A 27510-nucleotide genomic window follows, 5' to 3' on the forward strand; every position below is an offset into this window, starting at 1 on the left:
GACTGGTACAAGAATCAGCAGTGCCAGTAGGAGTGGTAACATTAACAAAAGCCATAATAGCAGCTCTCACTTAGCAGGTATCATGCATTGTTCTAGGGTCCCAAGTATATTAGTTCATTTGTTCCTCAATGGCAACTCTGAGATAGCTACTGTTCCTATTTTCCTTTTACAGAGGGGAGGACTGAGGCACAATTAAGTTAAAGGTCAAAGTCTAGCTAGCATGGCTAGTAATAGCTAGGAAATAGTGGAATAAACACTGAACTTGATCTCGCACTGGTCTGAATGACTTCTGGACCTAATGCTTAAAACATCGATGCTGAACCTTGGATGACCCCTTCTTACAATTTTTATAAATACATGACATCATCATCATCGTAATCACAGTGATGATAATAAAAAAAGAATCTTTGTTTTTCAGTCTTCCCACAATGCTTTATTTGAGACTTTGAACTTGTGAGTTTCGTGTTTCTAAAAGACCTTGTGAATCAGGTGTTTATAAATGAGGTCTTTTTACTCATTTGTTTACTTTTTTGGCCAAGGGCACTGAGGCTTAGTGATTGGCAGGATTCAGTCTCAAAATCCTTTGTTCTTCCCACTCAGTTTTTGATTTCCTGGTGACTCCTGTTTGACATTTAAAATCTGTAGCACTTTCCCACGCATGAGATCATCTAAACTTCAATGATACTTAAGAGCAGGGATCAGGTACAACTCAAGTGTCCGTTTTTTCCGACCTCCCTGTCTGGCTGTACCTACCCTACCCAAGTCTCCTGTTAGAGGAGGGACCACGTGGTGTTCTTTGCCTGGAGGCAGATGTGGACTGTCCCCACAGCACGACTGCACCTGATCCAGGGGTGATCCAAATACAGATGATGGTCATTAGCTTGTCCAGTTAGATTTGCTTTGCTGAGAATCTGAATGGGTAGTATACATGAAATAGAACGGGGCAGCCCCGAGAGGACATACACGGCTCTAAGTAATAAGCATGTGAGAGGAAGGCAGTGCAAACATGCAGAAAGGAGTGCTGTCAGGGGCATAGGTTGCTGGAGGGACGCTCCGGAGGACGGCCTCCATGCCCCAGCTTCCTCCTCCTGGGGGCCAGCTGCATCCTGGCTCCTGTCCACTCTGAGAACTGTATTCCTTTCCATGGCTATGGATGAAACCAGCTCTTGACCATTTTAGGTTTTTGATACTACTTGAACTAGTCTCTCTTCCTTGCAACCAAGAAACCTGACTAAGTCAGTTCCTTAACTAACGCCTTGTTCAGGACACAACTTAGCACCAGGTATTCCGAAAGGGGAAACGTGACTGATTTAGAAATTTGTGAACTGCAGAAATGCCGGGCCGTTGGCCTTGAGTCCTCCACCTAGAACTCTTGCCTTCTCTCTGCTCGGCTGACACCCAAACGTTTGTGAGATACCTGTTTTTTTTTTTTTTTTTAATTTTATTTTTTATAAACATATAATATATTTTTATCCCCAGGGGTACAGGTCTGTGAATCGCCAGGTTTACACACTTCACAGCACTCACCATAGCACATACCCTCCCCAATGTCCATAACCCCACCCCCCTCCCCCCATCAACCCTCAGTTTGTTTTGTGAGATTAAGAGTCACTTATGGTTTGTCTCCCTCCCAATCCCATCTTGTTTCATTTACTCTTCTCCTACCCCCTTAACCCCCCATGTTGCATCTCCTCTCCCTCATATCAGGGAGATCATATGATAGTTGTCTTTCTCCGATTGACTTATTTCGCTAAGCATGAGATACCTGTTTAAATGGCATTTTGTTGGGGACGCCTTCCTTGTCACCACTCCCCCAATGCTCAAACTAGAGCAGGGGCTTGTCAAAGAGCTTCTACAGTACTTTGTACATCCAGAATCATAGCACTACTGGGATTGCTCACTAACATTTCTCTCTTGCCTACCAAACACAAACTTCATGGGGGCAGACATGGTGTCAGGCTGGCCCACCAGGATCTCTCCGAACTCGGCGCAGCAGCGGTTACAAAGCACCTGCTTGTTGATGGACCAAATGATGACGGACAGACTCATACATGGCAAGCGTGCTTCAGGAGGTGAGGTGTGGGAAGGTGCTTTTCGGATCACTTTGCTGGCCTGATAGCCCCCAAATAACTACTAGCATTGAAAGAGAAGCCCCAAACCACCTGAAAATAAGGCGCGACTGTTCCCGAGTTTCAAGGCTTCTGTAGTGGCCTCCTTCTCAAAAAAGCCCCGAGGAGCAGCAAGCTGCCTGAGTGCCTGGAGGACTTCAAGCTGCTGCCCCTCCTTTGGCCCAGCAGCTCTGCTTCCCTTCAGCCTGGCCTCCCGCCACCCTCTTGCTCAAGGTTAACAACTAGGGGGCGGGGCCAGAAGAGAGGGGTGGAACGGTCCTCGGGAAAATGGGCCGTTCTCTCCTTCCAGCTGTTCCTACAGGGCCATATCAAAATGCCTAATTGCTTCACAATTCCAGGCTCCATTAAAGTGAATTTTAATTATGCTTGCAGTTACACTTTAATTATAGCCTTAATTATTAAGTACAGGCTACGCATACTCAGAACCCCAGCATGTGCAAGGGAGGGACAGGGAAAGGAAGGAAGAAGAGAAGGAGAAAAAGGAGAAAGGAGAGGGAAGTGGGGGGGGGGGGGGAGAAAGGGGGGGGGGGGGGGGGGGGGGGACAGAAAGGAGTTGGTGGGAGGGAGGGGAAAGAGAGAGTCATGAGGAATAACCCAGAGAGACAGACACATGAAAATAAAGAGGTATAGACAAGAGTCAGATACAGAGAGCAAGGGCAAAAACTGAGCCCATCAAGTCCCCAGTGCAGCAGCCTCTATCCTGATCCTGCCAGCACTCTGTCCCAGCACCCAGGCTGGTCTCTCCCTGGACCCTTCTGTCTTTTTGCCCACATACCCTGCTTCCCTCATTACTGCGAGAGAGCAGCTCCAAGGGGAAAGTGGGAACACACAGAGAAGAGGGTCAAAAAGAACACTAGCAGCGTCGAAAGGAGATCATTGGAAAAGAAAAACAGGGGGAGCCTTGGTCAGATGTTTGCTGATGTGTGGGTTCCTTTCATTGATGCTGCTCTTTTGAATATTCAAGTTTGGTTTCTTCTTGATTCAGCAGGTGGCTGACACCTGCTCCCCATCCCCTTCCTTGTCTTTATTTCTAAATAGAAACCACCATAGCTGCTTTAAACTCCAACACAGAATTTAGAGTTCCAAAGATAGTGTTTATGCCTGTGTACCCAATTACAAAGGGAATTGTTCTCTTCCCCACATTTAAATAGTGCTGCTGACATCCTCTAATATTTATTAAATGCTGCATTGCTTTTCAATGAGGCTGCAGGACAACAGTTTTAATAACCACCTAAAGAGATAACTGATTGACTCACACTTGTTCAACTTCAAGCACTTCTTAACATCTGCTTGCTGAAAAGCTGCTAAGCTTTTCAAATCTACCCGATGCCTTAAAAATGGCAATGCACAGAGAATCAAACGGGAATGGTTTGATAATGAAATCTCGGTCTACTGGCAGAGGATATTATAAAAAGAATAATTATTAAATTTTTAAGTTTCCACTGGTGCATGTTTTACCGCTGACTTCCTGCCAGCAGGTGGAGTGAGAGAGCTGTAAACAGAGACGCAAGGTTAATTCATCAAAATCTGTTCTTTGCTTCCAATACTTGCAAGAGAAGGTAACACTGGACAGAAATTACTGGGTTTTGTTCAAAAGGTACGCCCCCCCACCCCGCCCCCAGTCAGGCTTATCACAGAGCTGTGAAGAAAACTACTCTCCAGTCTGGATGCATATGGGAGCTGGGCTTTTTTTTTTTTTTTTTTAAGAAAGCAATAGTTGGCACTTACTGAATATACACTAGGTGTAATTAATGTCTGTTGGGTACATGAGTTAAAGGGTTCACAATTATCATATCACTTCAACCATTAGCAACCTTAAAGAAGACCTTGTTGTTTTGTATTTTAGATTTTATTTATTTATTTGACAGAGAGATACAGAGCATAAGCAGGCAGAGTGAGAGGGAGAAGCAGACTCCCTGCTGAGCAGGGAGCCCTATGTGGGGCTTGATGCCAGGACCCTGGGATCATGACCTGAGCTGAAGGCAGCCACTTAACTGACTGAGCTACCCAGGCGCCAAGAAGACCTTGTTTTTAATCCCCATTTTACAGATGAGATAATTGAGGAACTGGGAAGCTTAGGAACTTGCCCCATGCCCCTAGCAAGTTAAAGGCTAAGCCAGGATTAAGAATCTAGGTTTATCTGACTACAAAGCCACAGGACAACCACACAGCCTGACCTTCTAGTGCTAGAAAGAATCCTAATTATCCCTTAGGATAAATCTCTTGTTTTCACGAGAGGAAACTGAGGCGCAGAAACATTAAATGATTTGCTCAGGTCAAATTACCAGTGAGCCACGATAGGTCTGCCTCTCGGCCTGGTGTTCTAAGTCAGGGCAGTTCTAAATCAGCTAAGAATAGTTTTTACATTTTTAAATAGTTAGGGAAAAAAAATCAGAAGAATAATATTTTCTGATGCATGAAAATTACATGAAATTCAAATTTCCGTGTCCATAAATACAGTTTCACTGGCCTACAGCCAAAGTGATTCATTTGCAGATTGTCAATGGCAGAGCTGCTGGGACAGAGTCAGCACGGCCCATAAATCCTCCAATACTTTGACCCTGGCTCTAAGCAATGGAATCTTACCCCCTCTGTCCTGGGGAGAAAGGAGGTCAGTGGAAACGAACCCAATTCTACAAAGCAGCAGATTCCTCCTAAAATGTTCTCTGTCCTTTTGCCCTTGATCCTCTTTCATTATTCTCCTTTCAAGTGACAAGCAGATAGAAGAGGTCCATTTTCTTGGTGACATGTAAATTTAGATAACTTATCACATCTCTTTTGTCCTGTTACTGTACTGTTAAAAATGGAATACTTCATCGAGAGTCCGGGGTAGAGTCCCGCTGCATCAGCAGTCCTCCCCTGTTTGAGCCGACATGCTCCCCACGTCTCACACCTTGCTTGGCACACTGTCGCCAAGGCCCCCAGAGTAACCCCCTCGGTCGAGTTCGGAATCAGAGCTCGGGTAATGATGGCAGCTAACGTTTACTGAGCCAGGACCTGTATAGGTTATTTGAAAATGCATCTGCCTCTTACAACAACCGCATGAGACTGCTGTATGTTTATTCCCATGTCCAGATGAGAAAACTGAGACTTTATACCTGGTTTGGTCACGAGAAGTTGAGTGACCTTGGGAAGTTACTGTGGTTGGATGAGTATCTTATAGAAATGCCTTGTATCCTTCACATTTTGGAAGAATCAAGAATGTCTAAGATACCCTATAGGACTCTATCTTGTATACCCCGATATTCCTCGATAATTTCTTCTGCTGCGATAAGAAGAAACCACTGCTGAGGGTGTGAGTGTGACAAGTGTTCTCAAGATGCCAGATGGAGCCACTGCTTGTAGTGACAGGAAGCTGATCGCCGGGTTGTGAGGCTGGTATGCACGGACTCAGGATTGAGCTAGCAAGGGTATGGACCAACTCTAATATATATCCATCAAGGGCTCATGTGAGCTGCTGATGCTTTTGCTTTCAACTATGTTAGCTGTCCAAAAAGGCAACATCTAAAATATGTTGGTATGGGAGGCTTACTGTTTTTATTTATTTTTTAAATTTTATTTATTTATTTGACAGAGAGAGAAAGAGAGATCACAAGGAGGCAGAGAGCAGGCAGAGAGAGAGGGGGAAACAGTCTCCCTGCTGAGCAGAGAGCCTGAAGTGGAACTCGATTCCAGGATCCTGAGATCATGACCTGAGCCCAAGGCAGAGGCTTAAGCCACTGAGCCACCCAGGCACCCCTGGGAGGCTTACTATTAAACTGGAACCGAATGAATCCTCTGGCAAGCAAGAATGCTGTAAAATTCTGTACCTACTAGGAATAGGGCCATTCTTGTAAAGAAGGGGTGTTCTATATACCTAAGCATCTGCATGGAGCTCCCTTTCGTACCTTTCTTCAGTCTACCTCATGGCTTTCAACTCATGTATATTCTAACACATGGGTGATTTCAGGAAATTTCGAAGGTAATTTTGGTGGTGTGAGACTTCTGTCTGGAATCCTGATTTCTGGAACTCCACGGCTGCCTGAGAAGGGACATCAGTGCATCGCTGCCCATGATTCTGTACCCGCATGGGGGGAACGACTGAGAGATCTCACTGCTAATCTGGTCCTTGAGAAATTACTCTTAGAGCCCAAATCTTTCTCAACTTTTACAAAACCATTCAGAGCTGAGGATGGAGAGGGCTTTCGACTTAGAGACCATGAGGCGTTTCCAGAATTCTAGGTCTTGCTGCTGGCCTCTTCTTTACCCACACCAGGCTGCAACGTAGGCCCCACTGTCTATCTCTGAACGATGATTTACTGTGGCAGAGCTACGCCCGTTCCTTTCTATATTGTCTACACTGCTTCTGTGCTACATGGCAGAGGTGAGGGACTGCAATGGGGAATACGTGGCCTACAAAGCCTAAAATTTGGCTACTTACAGAAAAAGTCTGCAGACCTCTGCTGTCTACAGTCCCCATTTTTGGCCTTGTGGCTGTGGCATTCGCGAACCCAGGCTCATCTCACGCCTTTGCAGCCGGCAGCCCCCGCTTCCTGCTTCTGACGCAGCCGGCAGCCGGACTCGCAGTGGCTGGCGCCCGGCTCGAGTGCTCCCACTCTTCGTTCTCCCCTCCGTGGAAGACAATGACCACAGAGCTCTTTGCCACTGAGCTGGGGTATAGTCTCAACATCTCTCTTGGTACAGCACTGCAGGTGGTCGCTGCCAATAAAGAGAAGGGGGCTGCAGATGAAAGCTACTTGTCCTGCCTGTTCTCGAACATTCTAGCGGAGTCTTTCCTCCTAGATAGCTCTGTATTTGGCCAGCCTCAACGCGGTACTCTCCGGGACAGTCTTATTAAGAGGACCACCTGCTACCTCTAACATAGGTCAGACAGAATCTACCAGGGTGTCCCTCTCCTCATCGCAGTGTGTTCTCTTTCTCTTTGGTGGCCGATCAAATACGACTTTCAAGTGTTATATAGGGAAACTGAGGCATGAAGAAATGAACTGACTGATCACTCAGAAAACACCCACAAAGCGGATGGTGGTGTCGTGATGTGCAGGACTTAGGCTGTGCTGGTCCCCAGGCCGGCGGTGCTCTGGAAACTCCTCGTCATTACGAGTGCCCCGCAGAAACAATGTCAGGCTCCTGTTCCTGAGGGAAGGACCACTGGCTAGACTGAGGCGGCCACCTGACCAAAACGCAGCTCACGCCCAGGGAAGACTGATCACTGGGTGTGCATCAGAGGGGCGTCTCCTTCCAAGCAGAGCATAACACTGTGGGTCTTACCTCTGACTACCGCTGGCTCCGCGCTAGCAGTGGAGACATTTCTCTGACTGGAATGTCTGAAAGGAGAAAGAAGCATGTGTAGCCCAGCCACTTCCACAGCCTTTCCTTTGGACTGCTCTCTCCCAGGGGGCCCAGACTTCCCTTCTGGGTCCGTGGTGCCGGTGACTGGGTGTGTCTGGGGTTCAGATTAAGAAAGATCATGCTCGGTATACAAGGTGCACCTTTGCCTTCTTCATCAGTAATGAAAGTGATATTTTGGTCTCTTAGACCTGTCATATTTCTCACCAGATTCCCCAGATGGGGAAGGAGCCATTGGGTCTCCTGAAAGACCCCAACAACATGGACCAGTTGGATGCCTACCTTGCTAAGGGGTGCTGAGTAACTTTTTCTTGTGTAAGGCAGCAGATGTCCAACATGGCAAACATTTCAGCTACTCACGTGAACCATCTAGAAGTAAAACGAAGATTCGAAGTGCCATATCTAGTGGATTGTCTGGAAACTTAAATATTCTATCTAAAAATCTTTCACTGCCCTAATACCTTAGGTTAGGTCCTGTGAGACTTGGTGTAATGTTTAAGTGCAGCAAAATTTAAACATTCAGAAGTGTTTATCGATTTAGACAATGAGAAGATTTAAGGCTCAACGACAGAGCAGGGTTTTCTCCAGTGTGTCCTCTGGTTTAATACTGCTGCTGATGAATTTAACACTAAGGAGGGTACTCAGGGAGAAGATGCCAGTGACTGGAAGGAGGAGAGGTGACAGACATCCACAGGAAGTGAAATCAGTCTCAGAAAAGGTGTATCCATGGGGCACAGTGAAGGAGGAAGGAGATGAAGAGAAAGCAAGGGGAGGAAAAAAGTGTGCAGAAATTGGGGACAGAAAGGAGAATGAGGATCAAACAGAAAGAGGAAAAGAGACGCACAATGGCCAAGAAGATATGGTCCCTCCTGGAGCCACATTCCATGGACCAACCACAGAATGAATGGAGGAGTGGAGAGCAGGGAAAGGTGCGTTCGGGGAGGCTGGGAGCCGAGGGGGGAAAACAGGCCTACCTTGCCTTAAAAGAGAAGAGGGATAGAGCAAGGAAGAGAAGATAAAAAACTCGGTGCTGAGCAACTGTTGGGAAATGTGCAAAGAGGCCAGGGACAGAGAGCCAACCCCTGGGCGCTGCTGGGCATCCACACTCACTCCACCTGGGATCATGCCCCCACTCAGCCAGCAGTACCTTCTTCTCCGCTGACTCTGAGGGGAAGCAGCAAACCCTGAACAAAAACTTTCTCCAGCTAGTCAGCCACAGGAGTCTGACAGGAGTTAGAGGAATAATGGCCGCCCTCCTCTTGGTCTCACACCCTCATAATCACCGAAGACTCGCAGAATGGATGCCACCAAGTGTGTGGAGACACAACTGAACACTCTCTGAACGCTTTAATCTTTGAGGTTTGTTTTCCCCTTGGGCAGACCAAAGAATCATGTAGAGACTTTACTGTGTCTGTGCTAAGAAAGAAACTTGATGTGCTTTGCTCTGACTGGGTCTCCAACTCGTCAGTATGGCAGAGATCAACAATAAGGACCTGTCCACACCTGCCCACAAGGTGCTAGTGCCTTGGTCCAGAAAGTAAAAGAAACAGGATACAAAGTTTTCTGACTGAGAGATGTTTATGTTCTCAACAACTGTAAAGAGAGTTAAGGGCACATTTAGAGAGACTGACAAGGATAAGGAAGGGACCCACAAGGGACTCTTGTTTTGAAAGATTATTTGTCAAAAGAGAAGCAAAAGGTTTATGTTGCTGAAACAAACCATTTGGTACTGTATGGAAGAACCAAACTGGAAAGACTTGGCTAAGAAAAAAAGAATCCAATCTACCAATCATCTAGGCTCATTATTATTTATGGCTTAACTTGGAATCATAAGGAACACCTGAGAGAAAAGCAAATTTCTCTTCAGACTTATTTGAGATATAGAAGTTTGCTGCAGGGGTGCCGGGGTGGCTCGGTCGGTAAAGCATCCACCTTCGGCTCACGTCATGATCCCAGGATCCTGGGATCGAGTCCCACATCAGGCTCCCTGTTCAGTGGGGAGTCTGCTTCTCTCTCTCCCATTGCCTGCAACTCTGCCTGCTTGTGCTCTCTCTCTGTGTCAAATAAATGAACAGAATCTTAAAAAAAAAAAAAAGAAGTTTGCTGCAGATTTAAATGGGACAATAAGGAAAAATGAATTTTTTTTTGGAAAAATTCTCTAAAGGTATTGGCAGGCCCTGATCTAGAACAGTAAAACTGCCCATACAAAACCCAAAGCTTTGGCTAAAACACCTTTGCACGCTGAGTACACGAAGGTGTTAATAAATGTCTGTACATTTATCAAACTTGTCATGGGTTGGGCTACATTAACCATCCAGGTAACTTTTGTGCCAAGTATATATACAAGTTAAAGAGGGGTCAAAAAATGTCTCAGATTATTTGTTCTTTATTCATTCTAGAAACAACTGTGTACTAAAACTAACCCGCTCCCCCCCAAAATGCAACTGCTCGATTTACCTAGGAGTCTTTTATATACAAATAATCCTGTATCTCAGCTGGTGAGTTCTGTTGTGATAAGGCAAGTAAATACATGTAATTATAAAATTACCATTTTCAAAGAGGAGAGTAAGCCTTTCCTTATCCACTGGTAAAACAAGTTGTACTTATACAGCTGAGAACAAAGATTTGTCCGCAAAATCCCACTAAATCAAGTCTCATTTGATTAATTAAAACCTCTTTCATCAAAACATTTCTAATACTCTCTGTGTAGCAACAGAGTCTCGAAAATACGGGTCACAGATTAATGAGAATTATGGCAAGGATCCTGGGTCTTCCAAATGGCCATTTCGCAAAGCAAGAAAAACTAGCTCCTTTATTTATAGGAAGTAGATGCTACTAACAAAACCTGTTATTGGTTTCTGAAATGCCTGTTATCTTGGTCATTAAAAATCTGTCATTTGTTTAGACTATATAGCCATGTGTCAGAGTGTCTGAAACTGAGCAAGTTAACAAATGTTAGCAATAACACTTATTTATTATTGTAATTCAGACCCCATGTAGAATTTGTCTGCCACACTTAGTTTTCTTTCATGTGTCACTGAGCTTTATCACAGAGGCTGGGATGATGGGCACCTTTTCCCATCTCCCTTTTGCTAGCTGGATGATGGTGCACATTCTGGGGCTGTGAACCAATTTTAATATGAATATGAATAAATATAATTGAAAAATTCATCAGTTAAAACAGAAAATATCAGTGTTAAATCAGGTTAAATAGCAACTACCACTAGAATTGTTAGAATGTTCCTGACTCTTCACAGACGAGTTGTTTGTTCAGAAAAAAGGATCCATGTCATGCACTAAGGTTGGGTAAAGTGTAGCTGAATGCACAGACATTTGTGGGAGGAGAATTTGTGTTCTAACCCAGAGAAAGCTAATGAAAAATCTATATGGAGTACAGAGAAATTCCTCCAAAGGTCCCGGTAGTTAGCAACTGTTCCCCATTGGAAGCGCTGAGAACAAGACTTCCTGTGACGGGACATTTTTGGTTTGGGTTGGTTTCTCCTTTAACTAAGCTGTACTGCAGGAGAACAATTTCTAAGACAGCAAGATCGAAGTGTGGTTTACGGAGGGACTTCAAAATGGGTTGACCTACCCATTTTTCTATCACGTTTCTCCTTGGATCACTCCCCAAAGTCCTCCCTCTGTACCTCCATATGTGTCCCATCTGACGTTACAGGCTTATCTCAACAAGGATGACTATACCACAACGTAATACTTTCCCATTGTCTCTAGCGAGTTCCCACTTCTGACTTGCAGTCCATCAGCCATGCCATCCTTCATTCTCCTGGTCATTAGATTTAAAACCCAATGTCCCTCTTTTTTTCTCTCATTTCCTTTCCTATCTCTGCTGTTGTCTACTAGACTTTTACTTCTACATGGCAAACCTGTCTGGGTTTTTAGTTTCCAGCTAATGTTGTAGACTCTGACTATGGACATGATTTCAACTTTGTTTTTGTTTTTAAAGATCTTTTTTTTTTTTTTTTTTAATTTGACAGAGATCCCAAGTAGGCAGAGAGGCAGGCAGAGAGAGAGAGAGAGAGGAGGAAGCAGGGTCCCTGCTAATCAGAGAGCCCGATGCAGGGCTCGATCCCAGGACCCTGGGATCATGACCTGAGCAAAGGCAGAGGCTTTAACCCTCTGAGCCACCCAGGCGCCCCTGTTTTTTTTTTTTTTTAATTTTATTTTTTTTCAGTGTCCCCAAATTCATTGTTTATGCACCACACCCAGTGCTCCATGCAATATGTGCCCTCCATAATACCCACCACCAGGCTCACCAACCTCTCCAAAACCCTCAGTTTGTTTTAGCCATACTATGTTGTTGCAAAGCCATTACTCTCTCCGCACAGCCTTCTGATCTACCCAGGTCCTCGGTTTCAGGTTATACCACTATTATGTATGGTCCCAGTACCGTCAAGTATGGAATAGATCACATGCCTTGCTTCTGATTCTTTACCAAATTCCCTCCCCTTTCCTTTCAAATCTTACTTATTTCCATGCTCATCTTGGAAACTCTCCTTTTATAATATCTCTCTGCTAACTCTCCTCTCTAAATGTACTATAATTATAGTTGTCAATGTTGAATAAGCTTAAAAAGGAGACTATGCCAAAGAAAGTGGGCTGAGCTACACAGGCACTCAGCTTAAGGGACACATTTTACAGAAGTCTCCACTCCCTTAACATAAAGAGCACTGGCTTGGTTTTTATTTAGTTCCTTTTACAGGGCCTTCAGGGGTAATACCGTCATGGATTTTCTTCATTTTGTTATTTCTGATTAGTGTCAAGAGCAGAATTAAAGCAGAATTCTTTGCTTTCCTCTTGTACCAACACAACATGGGGACAGGTCTGATTTGGTGTGGGCTGGTTGTTTCCCAGAAATCACATATGGAGATTAGTGACCTTGATATAAACCATGTTGAGTGTGAGACACATTTTCACACAAGAGGAAGAAATGAACACCAGTAGGACTCCAGAAAAGTTGAAAGCTCTCCTGTTTTTGGTATCTTGATAAAAGGCCCTCAATGTTTCTTACGGGATAGGGGTCATTCCAAGGAAGGAAAGGAGGGGCAACAAGGTCACCAAGGATATTTTTGGTCTACATAAATTTGGGGGGACAGTATTCTTTTTGAGTTCATCTCAAATCATCACATTCAATTCTCCATGGTACACTGCATGGTGGACACTGCAAGGTATTGATATTTGCAGACTCCACAGGCCATGCTGGTGGCTCTCTGGGATGCCCCAATGGCTACCGCAACTAAGACAGAAGCAGTCTATTAGGGCCAACACCCATTAACATTTTGTATTTATTATCTTGTATTGTTCATTTTTTTTCTTTTTGTTGTGTCTCCCCATTTATCTAATAACATGGCTGTTTCTATATCTACACATCCTACTTAATATCTAAAGCTCAGTGACCCAAACATAGTATTTATTATGCTAATTAATGATTTAAAAAAAAACACAAGCATCTATTTTGGAAGTGTACTAACTTAAAAGATACAAATCTGATTGTCTAACAAACTGAGAAATTGTAAAGCTTCTTCCTAGTAGCTCAGATAGACCTCTGAGGCAGGCAACAGAGATTATTAGAGGAAAAAATATCAGATGTTGTATTTTGCTTAGTTCAGCATGTGTATTATCCAGAAACACAAAATACGGATATAGGAGAGGGGTCATTTAATACTTTTGGAACACTAAGTGCAGTGTGACAATAAGAGAAATGCTCCTTGTTAAGAAAAAAATAGTGAAGTAGAAAAGTGAAGTGGGGTAACTTTCTTTTCTATGAATGCACTCACAACACATGATTATAGGCCTCTGCTGAACCATTCAAGCATACAGGGGATCACAAGAAAGAAGGAGCCCACCAAAGTATACACTCATTTTCTAAGCAACAGACACAAGTCTAATCTGCTTAAAGAGACTTGCTCCCCTTGAAGAACACAATCGGCGCTTACTTTTAGAACCTGAGAGTTACTGGTCACTTGGACCCTGAAAACACTGTGACAGCCACATTTTAATCAGAATTATACATACTCTGATGAAGCCACTAACTTCTGGATCAGTTTTTTCAATGCAGCTTTGCCAGTAACTTTCCTTTTACTGAAATTATTTTTATAGGGATCAATTATGTCACATTTACATTTTTAAGGAGCCTTCATTCATTCATATGTTTTAATGTCCATATTAAACTTTGCCAACAGGTGCTCCAGCTACTTCCATTTCCTTTGTGACCATATTTCTTTCAAGTCCATATGGTGCATACCTACATCTGTGGGGCGGCGAGTCTCAGGGAGAAAAGGAGAATGGCAGAGAGTGAGAGAAAAAAGAAACAGAAAGAGGCAAACAGAAAACAAAACAAAACAAACAGGCTGTAGCTGCTCTGGAACCTTGACCTCAAAGGACAGGGATACAAAGAGCAGGGTCAAAATGTCCCTGGACTTGATCTTGAGGGGAAGAAGGTCTCTAGGGAATTATGGCATCAATAAAGAGACTGGGGAAGAGCCTCTGTATTGTCCCAAGAACAGCACCGCAGAATTCTCCTGGGGCTGCTTAGTCACTGTAATCTGAACTTGCTGAGCAGGTGGACGGCCTTTTGCACAGGTTCTCGCACTGGAGGGCCTGTTTTTGCTTCTCTGCTACAGCGATTTTCAAAGCGTGGTCCATGGAACCCTGGGGGAAGTCCCTGACGCAAAAACTATTTTTATGATAACAACAACAACACTCTGTTGGCACCTGCACTGATGAAGCAAAAACAAGGGCAGGTAAAATGACTGGCATGTTACATGGACTCAAAGGCGTGGTACCGAGCTCTAGGCATGGCCACTGTACTTTCACCACCACGCACTTGCAGTAAGAAGTTGCCACTTGCAGGTAAGAATGTCCTTGATGGGACAGTAAAGGAATATTAATGTTATTAAATCTCACCTGAGCACAGGTCTTTTGAATACTCTGAGTGATCGTGGGGCACGTACACATAAAACAAGCCTGCTGTATCCTGAACTATGATGGTTGTTCTAAAAAATGCATTTGTGCAACTGTCTGAGTAGCAAGTTACACTACCCACTTCTCTATGGAACATTATATTTTCTTGGAAGAATGACAGACACACTGTGGTTATCCTGACTTAGGAATGTGGTACCCATTTCCTCCAAAATGAGTGAAGCCAGGCTGTCACTTCAAGGAAAACAGCTGACCAATGTGTGGCTGATGATAAAATTTATACTTTATTTAAAGTGAAAATCAGATTTCTGGAAAAGTTGCATCTACCACCTTGACAGCATCCCAATATTTAGACGTTTTGCTGATGAGAATGGTGTGATATGAACAAATGTGAACTTTTTGATATTGTATGTTGAAATGTGCCAACCTTTGGATGATCCACATAATTCCGTTATTTTCCATTTGCATGGTACGGCAAACCATACATGTAGAAGATCAGCTTAATGTTTAGGACAGATCAATAGATTTTATTTATTTATTTATCTGTCAGAGAGAAAGTGAGAACACAAGCAGGTTCCCTGCTGAGCAGGGAACCCTGACTCAGGGCTCGATCCCAGAACACTAGGATCCTGACCTGAGTCAAAGGCTGACTCCTAAACGACTGAGCCACCCAGGCGCCCCAGATCAATGGGTTTTAATATAAGAGTATGAAAAATCCTCTGAAATAGGTTCAAATTTCATATAATACTAATCTTTAAAAAGAAACTACTACTTACTAACTTTGGTCTAGTACCAATGAAGAAAGAAAACTCACAATTACATGAAATGGTTATTAAAAACCCCTCCCTTTTTCAAATGACCTCTGTAAGGCCATATTTTCCTCACATACTTCAGCCAAAACAACATATTGCAACAGATATAATGCAGAAGCAAATATTAAGCTAGATAGTAAATAAAGGGATTTGTAAAAATGTAAAACAGTGCTGCTATTCTCGCTAAAATTTTTGTTATTTTTCATAAAATATACAGCATAGTATATTTGTACATAAAGTATACAATATAAAATTATTGTTGAAAAACTTTTTAAAAAATTCCAAGTAGTTATACTCGTTACCACATTAATTTATTACTTCTACAATTTAATTAATTATGTAATCAATTAATACCAACAGTTGTAACCCAAAATTAACCTTAGCCCTTTAGGGTCCTCAATTTTAACAAGTAAAGGAGCCCTAAGACCAAAACGTTCGACAACCATTGCTCTCCCATGATGAATAAATCTTGGGATAGCATTTCTCAGAGTGTTTCAAAGCACTAATTTTAGGAAGTGATTCATAATAAAGGGACTCCACCCTGGAACAAGTGTGGAAAATATGGAGAATCATAACCTATGCCATTCTTGGAGAGAGGCCGTCTTTACTAGCTTGTTAGAGACTCAGAGAAGTATTTCTGTAGAGCATCTGTTTCACCTTATTTAACCCAGTGATTCTTTATGTTGTCTTAGGAAGTCTGTACCTGCAAAACCCACTGGCACCTGATCTTGGGCGCTGGGGAAGTCTACCATGACTCACCTTCCAGCCGGACCACGAGGGGCACCTTGAGTTCCAGCTCCCGGCAGGCTTTGGTGATCCCATTGGCAATGATGGCACAGTTGACAATTCCACCAAAAATATTGACAAGGATGGCTTCCACCTGAAGTCAAAAATAGGAAGGTGCCCATCAAAACGCTGTTGGATGACATTCTCAAAATTAACTGCCTGAGCAATAGAGACAATTAGAATAAGACTTGTTGTCGTTGTTTTTAACCACAGAATATAAAATGTAGGACAAAAGGCCCCCAAAAGGTTAAAAAGGTTAAAACTTAGTACTGAATGAGTAAATAGCAATATATATCATGACCATATTAACTCATATTCTCCCATCACTCAATTCTCTGAACTCAACATGGAATCAATCAACAACTCATTTATTACATAGTCTGTTCTGCTTTTTCTTATATTGTTGTCTAAAACTGTTCCTTTATTAGTAGTGTCATTTAAAATTTTATGAACTTATTTCCCTCCCCCATGCTTTATTAAATTTTTATCTGTCATCGTGCCTTAGGGAATATTTCAAAAGTAGGAAGTTAGTGATTATTTGCTCTTTTGTTTTAGTAGGTAAAGATTCAAGCTTTTCCATGCTTCCTTAATACCTCTTTGATATGCAAGAGGTTTATTCTCAAAAACCAGAAATAGTTTAATTATCTTAGATAACAACATTTTGATTAAAAAAAAAATGAGCCCCAAAAGAACGAGATACAAGCTCATACCACAAGTAAGGATCTGAAGAAAGTTAAGCCAGTGACTGGAATTTTTCAGAAATGTAAATTTAAACCCATCATGTTAACCTGTTTGTACGTATTTCATATTCAAAGTCATGTGGACCAAAAAAAAAAAAAAGACTCGTCCTGACTTGATAAATAGGTATAAGAAAATCCTGTATAATTAACATGAAGAACAAGATAATGAAGAGAATTCATTACCTAGATTAATTGATAACACCCACAGAAAATAGCTATTCATCAAGCTGGAGGCATCAAAATTCCAACGATGGCATCACAATTAAATTAGGGTACACAAAAGCATGTATGTGGTGCAGCATGCCACTGTTACTTCAATATGCTAAATTAACTACACAAACAGGAGAGATACGAGGAGGGACACCTCGGAGGTTCAGCTGGTTCAGCATCCAATTTTTGGTTGTCTCAGCTCAGGTTATGACCTCAGGGTCGTGAGACTGAGCCCTGCATAGGGCTCCACGCTCCATGGGGACTCTGTTTGGAGATTCTCTCCCTCTGTTCCTTCCCCCACTCTCTTTCACAATTAAATAAATCTTAAAAAAAAATGCAATAAAAGAATGCCTTCCATGTGTTCTGCATTTAAGTGTTTCAGAAATACCCAACGTGAACACTTATTTTAAATATTGATTCTTGCCTGAACCCTGTTCAGTAAGTCCAGTGGAGGTGAGCCCTCTGTACCTGGTAAAGCTCCAAGGTCACACAGGGAACTTGTTGCAGTGGTGAGGCTCAAAGTCAGCCATTCATGCCAGATACGAGCACTGGAATCCTGGGCAAGTTTCACACCCCCTCTCCTGAACATGGCTTCCTTATCTAAAAGGCGTGAGTAACAGTACCTAGTCTACAAGGTTGTTGAAAGGCTTAAATGAGATAATACACATGAAATGTTTAGTACATACCTGTAAAGAAATTAACGGACATTTATACATACGTTTATTTCAACGAGCAACAAAAAGAGTGGACAAGTTACCTAGACAACAGGTAAGAAATAAGAAAACCCCTCTCAGTACTCTACAGCTATGTTGAATTATAACAGAACAGAGGCACACGCTTAGTGAAGCTCAATAAAAGGCAACGTCTTAAGAATAAAGTAAATGAGCGATATTTTTCAAACCAATTAGAGATGGGGGCCACTCCCCAAACAGAAACCTCCCATTACCATTCACAGCAGGCTGACTGGTAAGCAGAAGCTTGCTTTCTAATGACAGCTATTAAATGCTGTTAGCAGTGAGGCTTGGTGCAGCAGTAGTTTCCAAATAGCTGTGGGATGGAGAGGCACTTGCCAAAACAATGGAATAAAAAACACTCAAAGGCAATAATGACTCCACGGGGTCCCAGAGAGAAACTCAGGAACTGCTGAGGCTCACTCAGGTTTGTGCATGAGGACCAGGCTTTTCCAGTGAGGTGCACACGGCCACCTGGACAGGTCTGCCGCATTTCAACCTGTACATTCTTTAAGGATGAATTCAGAGGTCAACCTGCATCCTCATCCCCAGTGTGCAACTCCCTTGTGGAGGTCACCTTTGTGCTCCTCCATGGCAGGACCTTATGATTTGTCCAGGGACAGTTAGCACAATCCACGACACAGCACACTCATCTACTAAATACTGGCTTCAAGAGTGAATGGATTAAATTATTTTCAGCAGATGCTTAATGACCATCCTCCTTGTACTGGGTACAGAGTGAAGGGCTTAGGATATGGAGATGAATAAGATACCACCATTGTCCTCAAAGAATTCAAAGACTAGTTTGAGAGCCAGACCAGTAAACTGGTGATTACAATCCAAGATCTGCAGATGCCTCATACAACGAAGACCAGGGTGGGGTCAGCGATCCAGACTGCTACCATCAGAGAGGTGATGTTCTTGTCAACAAAGAAAGGGAAAGAACAGGAAGTCAGGTAGCCAAGAGCAGCCAGGATGAAGGCCGAGAGCGGTTACCCAACTTAGTTTGCTTGGGACTATAGGCTAAATAGGGAAGTAGCCCAAGATTGTACGGGTTACAGACTTGCAGCTGCTAGAGGCCAGGGATGAGAATTTGGCTCTTTTTGCTTAGTCCTTCCCTTTTCAGAACTGGGTGAAGGCAGATGTTGAAAGTAACTGCCTTTGGAGGGGGCTGGAGAGGCCGTCATAGGAGAGGCGGTCATAGGAGAGGCAGGGAAGGACAGAGGGAAAGAAGAAGGAGCACTGGAGCAAATATGAGCTAAGGGATACAGTCCATGTGAGAGTGTAAGAGAGGGAGGGAGGAAGGGAGAGAGGGAGGGGAAGAGAGAGAAATAGAGAGAGAGGGAGAAGCTGAGAATGCAAAAGGGAGAGAGAGGGAACGCAGTGTGGAAGAAAGGAGAGAGTTTAACCAATACTAACAATGCAGTTAGGACTTCTCTGAGAATACCAAGACAGCAGTACTCACAGGCTGCTTAGCTCAGGAAAAGGGGATTGTTTAGAACACCTGCTGCGCCACAGAGCACGGAGAGGAAAATCGCCACCCGGGGTGGAGGGAAGACCCCACTCCACCCGAGACGACGCCATTCTCTTCCACTATAAAGTAATTTGCTGCAGTCATGCACTTTAGTGGAAATCTGATTTAAGGTTTCACTCTGGGCCAATTTCTATAATTAACGACTGTAATCTACAATCTCAAACTGAGAATGAAATTAAGACGGTTTGAAAATGAAAGCCTCGTGACATCATTATTATTATTTAGCATTTATAAACCATGTCCAATTTTCGATGTGTGCCTCACGTGTCCATTCATTATTATAATCACTAACTGCTGTTCCATGACAATACCAACGGCAACTTCAAGTAGTCTTTTTGTTTTGTTTTGTTTTCCTGGCAACGAGAACACTGGGGAAAACAAACAAACAAAAAAAGTCAGTGGTTAGGTCTATTTAGGTACCAAGAGACTTTCCCGGAAGATTCCTAAGTGCTTCTCCGAACAGGCTTTTCCGAATTCTCAGGTGAGAATTACAAGGGTTGCTATTTACAGTTCCAGAAAAGTTAAAGATCATCCAGTAAGGCAGATCCGGGGCCAGAAACACTGCCCAGATCCCCAGCCCCCAGACGGCGACTCCCACGGCGAGGTCTGCGGTGGCCGCGGGAGGCTGTGCAAGTGATCGGACAAGCCAAATGCAGGTTTTTCAAATGTCTCTCTCTCTGTGTTTGGCTTTGCAAAATATACTCTGGTTTCAGATTTTAGTCCACAATTAAAAGTAAAGAATGAACTTCAAAAGAAGAAAAGCTATCGCCTTCGGTATTTATTAAGCTCTTTTTGACCCTGAATAAACAAACCAGCCAACGGAATCACTACTAAAACCCTTTTTGGCAACATCATCTTCTGGAGTATTTGATGTACATTAGGAACCCCAGACAGATTACAGTCACACAGACACTAATATTTTTGGATAATTTTAGATAAGTCCTATGACCAAACTCTCCTTTAGGATTTGGCCTCAAAGGCAGATAATGGTAAAGGATAGCACATTGCGTATGTGTGTACGGAATTGGGAGTTCTCGGCACCTATTTATAAAATGCTGTTTGAATGTGTACTTTGAGGGCAAAGTGTCCATAAGAAATCAAGAGTAGTAACAGTTAAAAGCAACAACAGCTAATGCTTGCCAGGCATTTAGCAGATGGTAGACAGGGTTCTAATTATCTGCATGTATTACCATGTTTAACAAATGAGTAGTGTATGGGGTAGGCATGATTATTTTTCCCACTTTACAGGTAAGGACCCTGAAGGTACTGAAGACCTGGAGAATCACTGGGGCTACTGCCTCATCTATGGTCAGATGTCTTTCAGAGCCAGCAAACCGACTGACGACCTACAATATGCGCCGTGCTGTTTTCCCCATTCATCGTCTCAGCTGACTCTGCTGCCAGCATGGGAGGTGGGGACTGCCTACCCCATTCAAAGATGCAGAAAGGCAAGTTCAGAGAGACACAGACAACCGTGTACCAATGATGCAGCCAGCATATCATCAGGATCAAAAATTCAGTTTTCTTCTACCTTTTTTTTTTTTTTTTTAAGATTTTATCTATTTGAGAGAAAGAGTGCGTGCACAAGCGGGGGAGCGGCAGGCAGAGGGAGAAGCAGACTCCCTGCCAAGCAGAGATAGTGATTCGGAACTTGATTCCAGGACCCTGGGATCATGACCTGAGCCGAAGGCAGACTAGCTTAGCCGACTGAGCCACCCCCGGCGTCCTATCCTGAACTTTTAATGAGATGCAAATATTTCCAGATTGCTCAATGAAAAGTGAGTCATTTATTCAAAATAAACTTTTGAGGGCCTGTTCTTTGCTGGGAACTCTTCTAACTATTGAGTATAGCCAGTAGCTAATATGACAAAACATATTTGAAGAAAAAAAGAGATAAAAATGTTCTATATTTATATCTAAAATTGCAAGCTATAATAACAGTTATCAGGGGGAGGGAAATGGAGGGTACTCTGAGATCACAGGACAGCACCCATGTTACACGGAGTGGTCAGGGAGGGCCTCTTATAGGCAGACTTTAACCTTAAATCTGAAGGACAGTTAGGAATAGACTATGGAAATTAAGAGAGGGATGAAGAATAAGTACCTCCGGAAAAGAGGATATCAAAAGCAAAGGTAGAGGGACAGAAAATAACATGGTGGATTAAAGAAACTGAATAAACCCAGAGTCTCACGTACCTGGAGCTTGAGAAGTGGAGTGGTGGGAAATGAGATGGACCACCCTGGCTGGGGCCAAATGACACAGAGTCATCACAGAATAGACACCATGAGAAGGAGTTTGAGAAGCCTCTGGTTTCAAAAAGGCACAGCCTTCAGGGATGATGGGAAGGGAATTATCATTCATTCAGCACCCACAGTATATTACATTTAGTTTATAAGATGGGTTTAATGACCTCCATTTTATGAACTAATGGAGGCTCACAGAGTTTAGGGTCTCCTACCTGTTAAGAAGTTACAGTTCAAACCAACGTCCATTTCACCACACCACAACAGGTAGGCAATTTTAGGGGTGCTACTGATAAATACTATACGTACAGGACCTGGCACACATTCTCCTAAGGCATTGTTGGTAAATATTCTAGGCTTTGTGGACCAGGCTGTGTCCCAACTACCTAACTCTCCCATTGTGGCATGAAAGCTGTTACAGACACTATGTAAATGAATGAGGGTGACTGTGTTGCAATAAAACTTTATTTACAAGAACAGGTGGGCCAGATTTGGCCCATAAGCCATAGTTTGCCACGTCCTGGCAAAGACATGATTTGGTTCATGGTTAACCTCAAGTTCACTGCAACCACCACTCTATCACCTTTGCATCATTTGAAATCGCTCCATAGAACTTTTCATATTTTAAGTTCTCTTCCTTTGCCGCATCATGTTCTTGCCACCACTGTAGTAGTGGCTGATTACATGAATGTGTCCTCCAACTTTAATATCATTTCTCTGAAACAAAGTCTGTACCTTGCTCAAGTTCATAAGATGTCTTGAATGCCTTTTCTTTATTCTTTTTCTCTCCCTAATGTTGGCTGGAAGCAAATAAAAAAGACTTCACCAATAAGCAAGCCATTCTATAACTGTAATTGTAAATGGTTAAGTACAGTGCTGCTTTTAAAACACATTGTAGTATATACATTAAGCACAGTCAGTGCAACTACTGGGTTTGGCCTCTGCTTGTTCTAATTCAGCATGCTAACTTGGTCCCATTATGGTAGGCAATGCTGAGAAAAATCAAGCAAGCATGTTTAGATTAGGCGAGATAAGAACATTTTTTAATCACGTTATTTTAATTCTGAATGTTGTTGTTCTTGGTTAAGCATCTGTTTTTGTTAAACTGCTTTTCTCTTTTTTGTTGTTTTTCTTTTCCTGCTGAATTCTAATCATGTCTTCTAATCCATTGGCAGCCAACGAAGGAAAATAAATGGTGAAGGAAATTAGATGCAGCTTGGATAATTGATGTTTGTATACCTGGCTTTAATAAAAATACTCAGCTAAATGAGAGGGGAGTCTAAATGGATTCAGTCAATAAGGAAGTGACTCAGGTGAGGAATTCAATCTTGGGTTTTGTCGTAAACTTACAAATAAGCAGTTCAATGGGGATGAGCTGCACTGCCTTGCTTTTCTACTTTTGGTTTGTTCTTAAAATTTGAAATTATTTTCTTTCGTATGACTTCAAGCACTAGGTTCACTGGGTTTAAGCAATGACCCTCCAAATTGCTAGGAATGATATGAGAAAAAAAGTATTTCTTGAAGAACTCTCTCTCTTACTCTGCCCTCTTAATTTCTTTCATTTCTTAATGAATTCACACAATCCAGCCTGAATCATCTCAGAATCAAAAGGCAGTATCTTAAACATCACCCTTCATATCAAACATTTTGGTATTGTTAATTACTCAATCGGATAAACCCATTTTATTCCAACTCTGTAATTAGTTATTCCAAAACTGGTAACACGGAAATAGCACGTGTGGGTGAACAATATTTGGATGGAGAGCCACGTTTCCATTAGGTGTGACCTCTAAGACAGCCAGAATGAACAGAGAGAAATGCGTCTAATTTGTTCTTGATCTACTCTCTTCTTCCTGAATTCCCTCTCTAGTTATATCCTGCAATCTTCTCCTCATTAAAATAAGCAAAATGGTACAGAGGAATAACTTGCATTGCATGTTAGTTTTCCTAGGTGCTAGCAATTATGTACTAAACTTCCCCTAGGAAGTGAGCTGAGGCTCACAGAGCTTCAAATAACTTGTTCAAGGGCACGGAGCTGAGAAGCAATGGAGCCATGAATTGGACCAAGCCAGCTTGACTTGAAAGCCCATGATCTTTCTCCTCCCTCTAGCTGTCTCTCTATAACCAATGACTTCCATGATTAGTCAAAAGCCCTAGCTTTACTTTGCTTCTATTCTAAATTTCAAGGGCACATTTCTGAGTCCTATATTCTGGTGCCCACGTATTTCTTGCTTTCAAATCTCAGTGTCCTATTAAAATGGATCAGAGGTAAGATATGTTTTAGAGTTTTGTGGACCAATAGGGTTTTGGTTCTGCACCACCCAATGTTTCCTGTTTACTGGTAAAAGAGTCCAGAGCCTGTGGTTTGTAGTCCCTACTTAGATGGGATTATAAAGTAATGGTGATGGTGTAAGAGTGGATCCTGGCCCTCAAAACCTCAGTCTGTCCTGAAATAGATGTCTCCGCAAACCCTTCCCTGCAGACTGATAAGCCTTCTTGCTCGTTTCTGTCATGCTGAAATTTATCCCTTTGCCCCTGTTATTATTGTTAGAATACAGAAATATTAAATATTTCGAATAAGGATCAGTAAAATTCTAATGGAAAATTACATCATTTGAAACAATTGTTGATACAGATTTTAAGTATTAGGTGATGGAATGGTCATTGGAAGGTACAGTAACTCTGTGGGGCTATTTGGGGTACTGTGTTGAGAACAAGGTTAGGGCCATGACCTAGTTCAGTGGGAGGGATTTACCAGCTATAAACAATGCCTGCCATGGCAGTGGAGGAAAGAGTTAAATAGGGTGTGTTACGTTACATGTTTGTCTCCTTATCTTGGGGTCATATAACACAAATTCTGATAATCAGAACTGAAAGGTTTAGTGTTAACATTGCCATTCCTTTACAAAGAAAATATTAGACAGTAAGGAAACCTAATTCACATCCAGCATAATCACTATATTTCATTAATTATGTATGTTTAAGTGTATAAAAACAAAAAAAAAAGATTATCAACTTTCAGCACTAGATAGGTCAAAGGCACCTTCCCTAATGAAAACTGGTAGTTTAATTTAATTTTTTATTTATTTGGGGGGGGGAGCAGAGGGAGAGGGAGAGAGAATCTCAAGCAGGCTCCACACCCAGCACGGAGCCTGATGTGGGGCTCCATCTCACAACCCTGAGATCATATCCTGAGTCGAAATCAAAAGTCAGATGCTTAACTGCCTGAGCCACCCAGGCGTCCTGGTTATTTTAACAGGTTAAAAAAAAAACCACAATGAAACCTCACCATAGAAATTATAAAGCCATACTCTCTCCCCAGATGAATGCCTGTTAGAAAGTGAAAGCTTTCCAGTGTGTGTCCTGGGATGCTCTAGGCCTATGTAATGTTTTATGAAAAAAGTTCTCTGATCAAACAGTATGGATTCTAGCTTCTGAGAGTTTTAGCAAACAATCTGTGTTCGAACTTGCAACATCCTATTTTAGTCATTTTCTACAAGTCAAAGGGATGGCAATTTGATCTCCAGTGAGTTCAGGATGTGGTGTATTGAGTGTCTGAATGGCACAGGGACCTAAGGTCCTTCTCCCCAAAGAAACCAATCATGTCACGATTTGGATCATTTTTATACGTAAGTGTCTGCAAAACTCGAAGGCTTTTGTAATCAAGAACACCAACCATGAACGCCAAGGCCAGTCCAAGGACCCTTATCAATACGAATGGTTCCCTACGTGCTAGTAAGCCCTGTGGCTGGGGTAAGTCAGCTATTAACAGGAAACTGGAAAAGGGAAAAAAAATTCTAAAAGATGGAAATATTGGTTGGCATTATAAGCAGGCACAGGAGACAAGGATGTAAAAGGACTGGAGAATACATATATTTGAGGGAACAGCACAGATGTGTTTTTTATCCTTTGCAGAGACATTTCCCATATCCTCTTGAACTGAGAATCAGAACCATTGTTAAAATTACAAAAAGCACTTGGACACCTAGAATGGCAAATGTAAGGTTCTTTTTGAGTGTCCTGTGTTCAAAATAGCTCTTGCAAAAACTTTTATGGTGTGTAATTTGGCCACAGAGCTATCTGAAACTAAAAGAAAAAAAATTAAAATGAGCAAGGAGATTTTGTTTTTAACCTGTTCACCAGGAAGCATCAAAAGGCTTTAAAAAAAAAAAAAAGACATAATTCTCACTCAAGAAATCAGCTATTAGAATTGACTGCTAACAAATATTTTGGTTACAAAACTGCTTTCCCACCTTAACAGATAATTGCTTTCAAGGCAGGATACTCATTGCTCATAATGTAATATTTATATATTACTTGTAATGGGAGCAACATTGGTGAAGATTAAGAATATTTATTGGCACATTCTTTCTGAGAAACATTTTGTCCAATCATTTCAGATTTATGTCATCTTGATGAATATGAATATGTATACTCCATCGTCACTTGTTAGAGTTAATATAGAGAATACCCATAAAATTGGCAACTTGGTAGAAGACCCATTTATTAATCTATAAACAGGATGTCTATCTATCTATTGTTGCAACATAATAGTCTTCACAGGGTAACTGTTCCAATAAGAAAGGGGGAAAAATGCTTTCATGGATGATTTCTTTGCCTGTATTCATGACTGACATCAGTTAAAAAAAATTAGCTAAGCAGACAGAGCCAAAACTTAGGACCACACAGATTCACACTTCACGCCATAGAGAAATGAAGATAAATTTAGTTAATAGCAAAACCCACTGTTTCTGTAAATAGTAAGTCTAGTGTAAGATGAAGGTGGCCTATAATGATTCTGTGATGCTTCATACATCTGTTCAGATTAAACTATCTGATTATTTAGTTTTCTGGAGAAACAAAGGATTTACAAAAATTTATATCAAAACCACTAATAGATAAATACATAACTCGGAAAAGTCAAAATATAAGTTTCCAACTAAGATCTTAGTAAGTTACAAGTTATTTATTATGTACTAAAATTTAAAGTAAAATTTTCACATAAAAATTATGTTATCATTTTTGAGTAAAATAAAACACATTTTAAAAACACATACATATGTTTCTTCTCATAACAGATCTTTCCAATATATTTGTGAAAATCAGGTTACTGCCAAAGATTTTTTCTGTAAGTACTTGCTTCCAGTTTATCTTCTAAATTCCCACCCTTTGTTCATCCCAGTAAAAGTACCTCAACCTCAAACTTCACACCCAGAATCTTAAACACAAAACCATCATTAAAGATAATATAATACAAATACAGTATGATAATATAATTTAATATTTCTTAGCATCAAAAAGTTTCAATCAAGCAAAACAAAATGAAACAACAAAACCTCCAAGAAAGTTACCCATTAAAACATCTGTAATTATAAAAATCAACATCCCATTTGATTTAGGGTTCCTCTAAATTGCCTGGCAGAACTGATGCCTTGTAGTATTTAAGATCAGGAGGAGAGGAATCTATGGAATTCATTTTTCAACTCCTAACAGCATCTGATATCACTGTCACAAAAACCATCCTGAGCTATAGACAATATTCTAAAATTACTGATATCACTGCCTGACCTTGCTGTCATCTGTTGTGTGGAAGTCTGATTCATTTATTTAGTGGTTCAGCAAATGTCAGAATACCATGTCTGGAGCAGATTACTCCCCCCAACCTGCTAGGAAGGAAATGTAACAAAACTCTTTTTTCCTCAAAGTGGTCTGAATCACTGGCTGGCCACATCCTCTCCCACCCATGGCTAACCTTTTTTGGACTTCAGTGCTGTTCTCAAGTTGTTAGACTTTCTTTACAAAAAGGATTCCCGAATATTCTATCCCCTGAGGCACAGGCTCAACCACCAAAAAGATGTCTTTGTGACCTGTGTTACAGATCCCTGTGCCTCTCCTGACCCACCCCACTCTTCTCTACCCTTCTACCTTCCCTAGAGACCACAGGAAGGGGCTTCCTTCTCCGTCTGATATCTGGGAATCCTCTGCAGGGGTAGACAGACTGCAAAGTCAAGGTGTTCACATTCCTCCATGTCCCTCCCC

The 27510-nt window shown here is 42.0% G+C and overlaps 1 protein-coding gene across 1 annotated transcript in view; it reads right to left on the bottom strand.

Moving 5' to 3' along the window:
• Positions 1 to 27510, bottom strand: part of SUCLG2 (succinate-CoA ligase GDP-forming subunit beta) — a 273815-nt gene that overhangs the window by 4677 nt on the left and 241628 nt on the right. The window contains exon 10 of the mRNA XM_032867349.1: positions 15986 to 16106. Within this exon, the coding sequence (XP_032723240.1) occupies positions 15986 to 16106 (121 nt within the window). The remainder of the gene's footprint in view (positions 1 to 15985; positions 16107 to 27510) is intronic.

The sequence above is a fragment of the Lontra canadensis genome, unplaced genomic scaffold (genome assembly GCF_010015895.1).
Source record: "Lontra canadensis isolate GAN:19392208 unplaced genomic scaffold, GSC_riverotter_1.0 scaffold34, whole genome shotgun sequence".
Taxonomy (NCBI): domain Eukaryota; kingdom Metazoa; phylum Chordata; class Mammalia; order Carnivora; family Mustelidae; genus Lontra; species Lontra canadensis.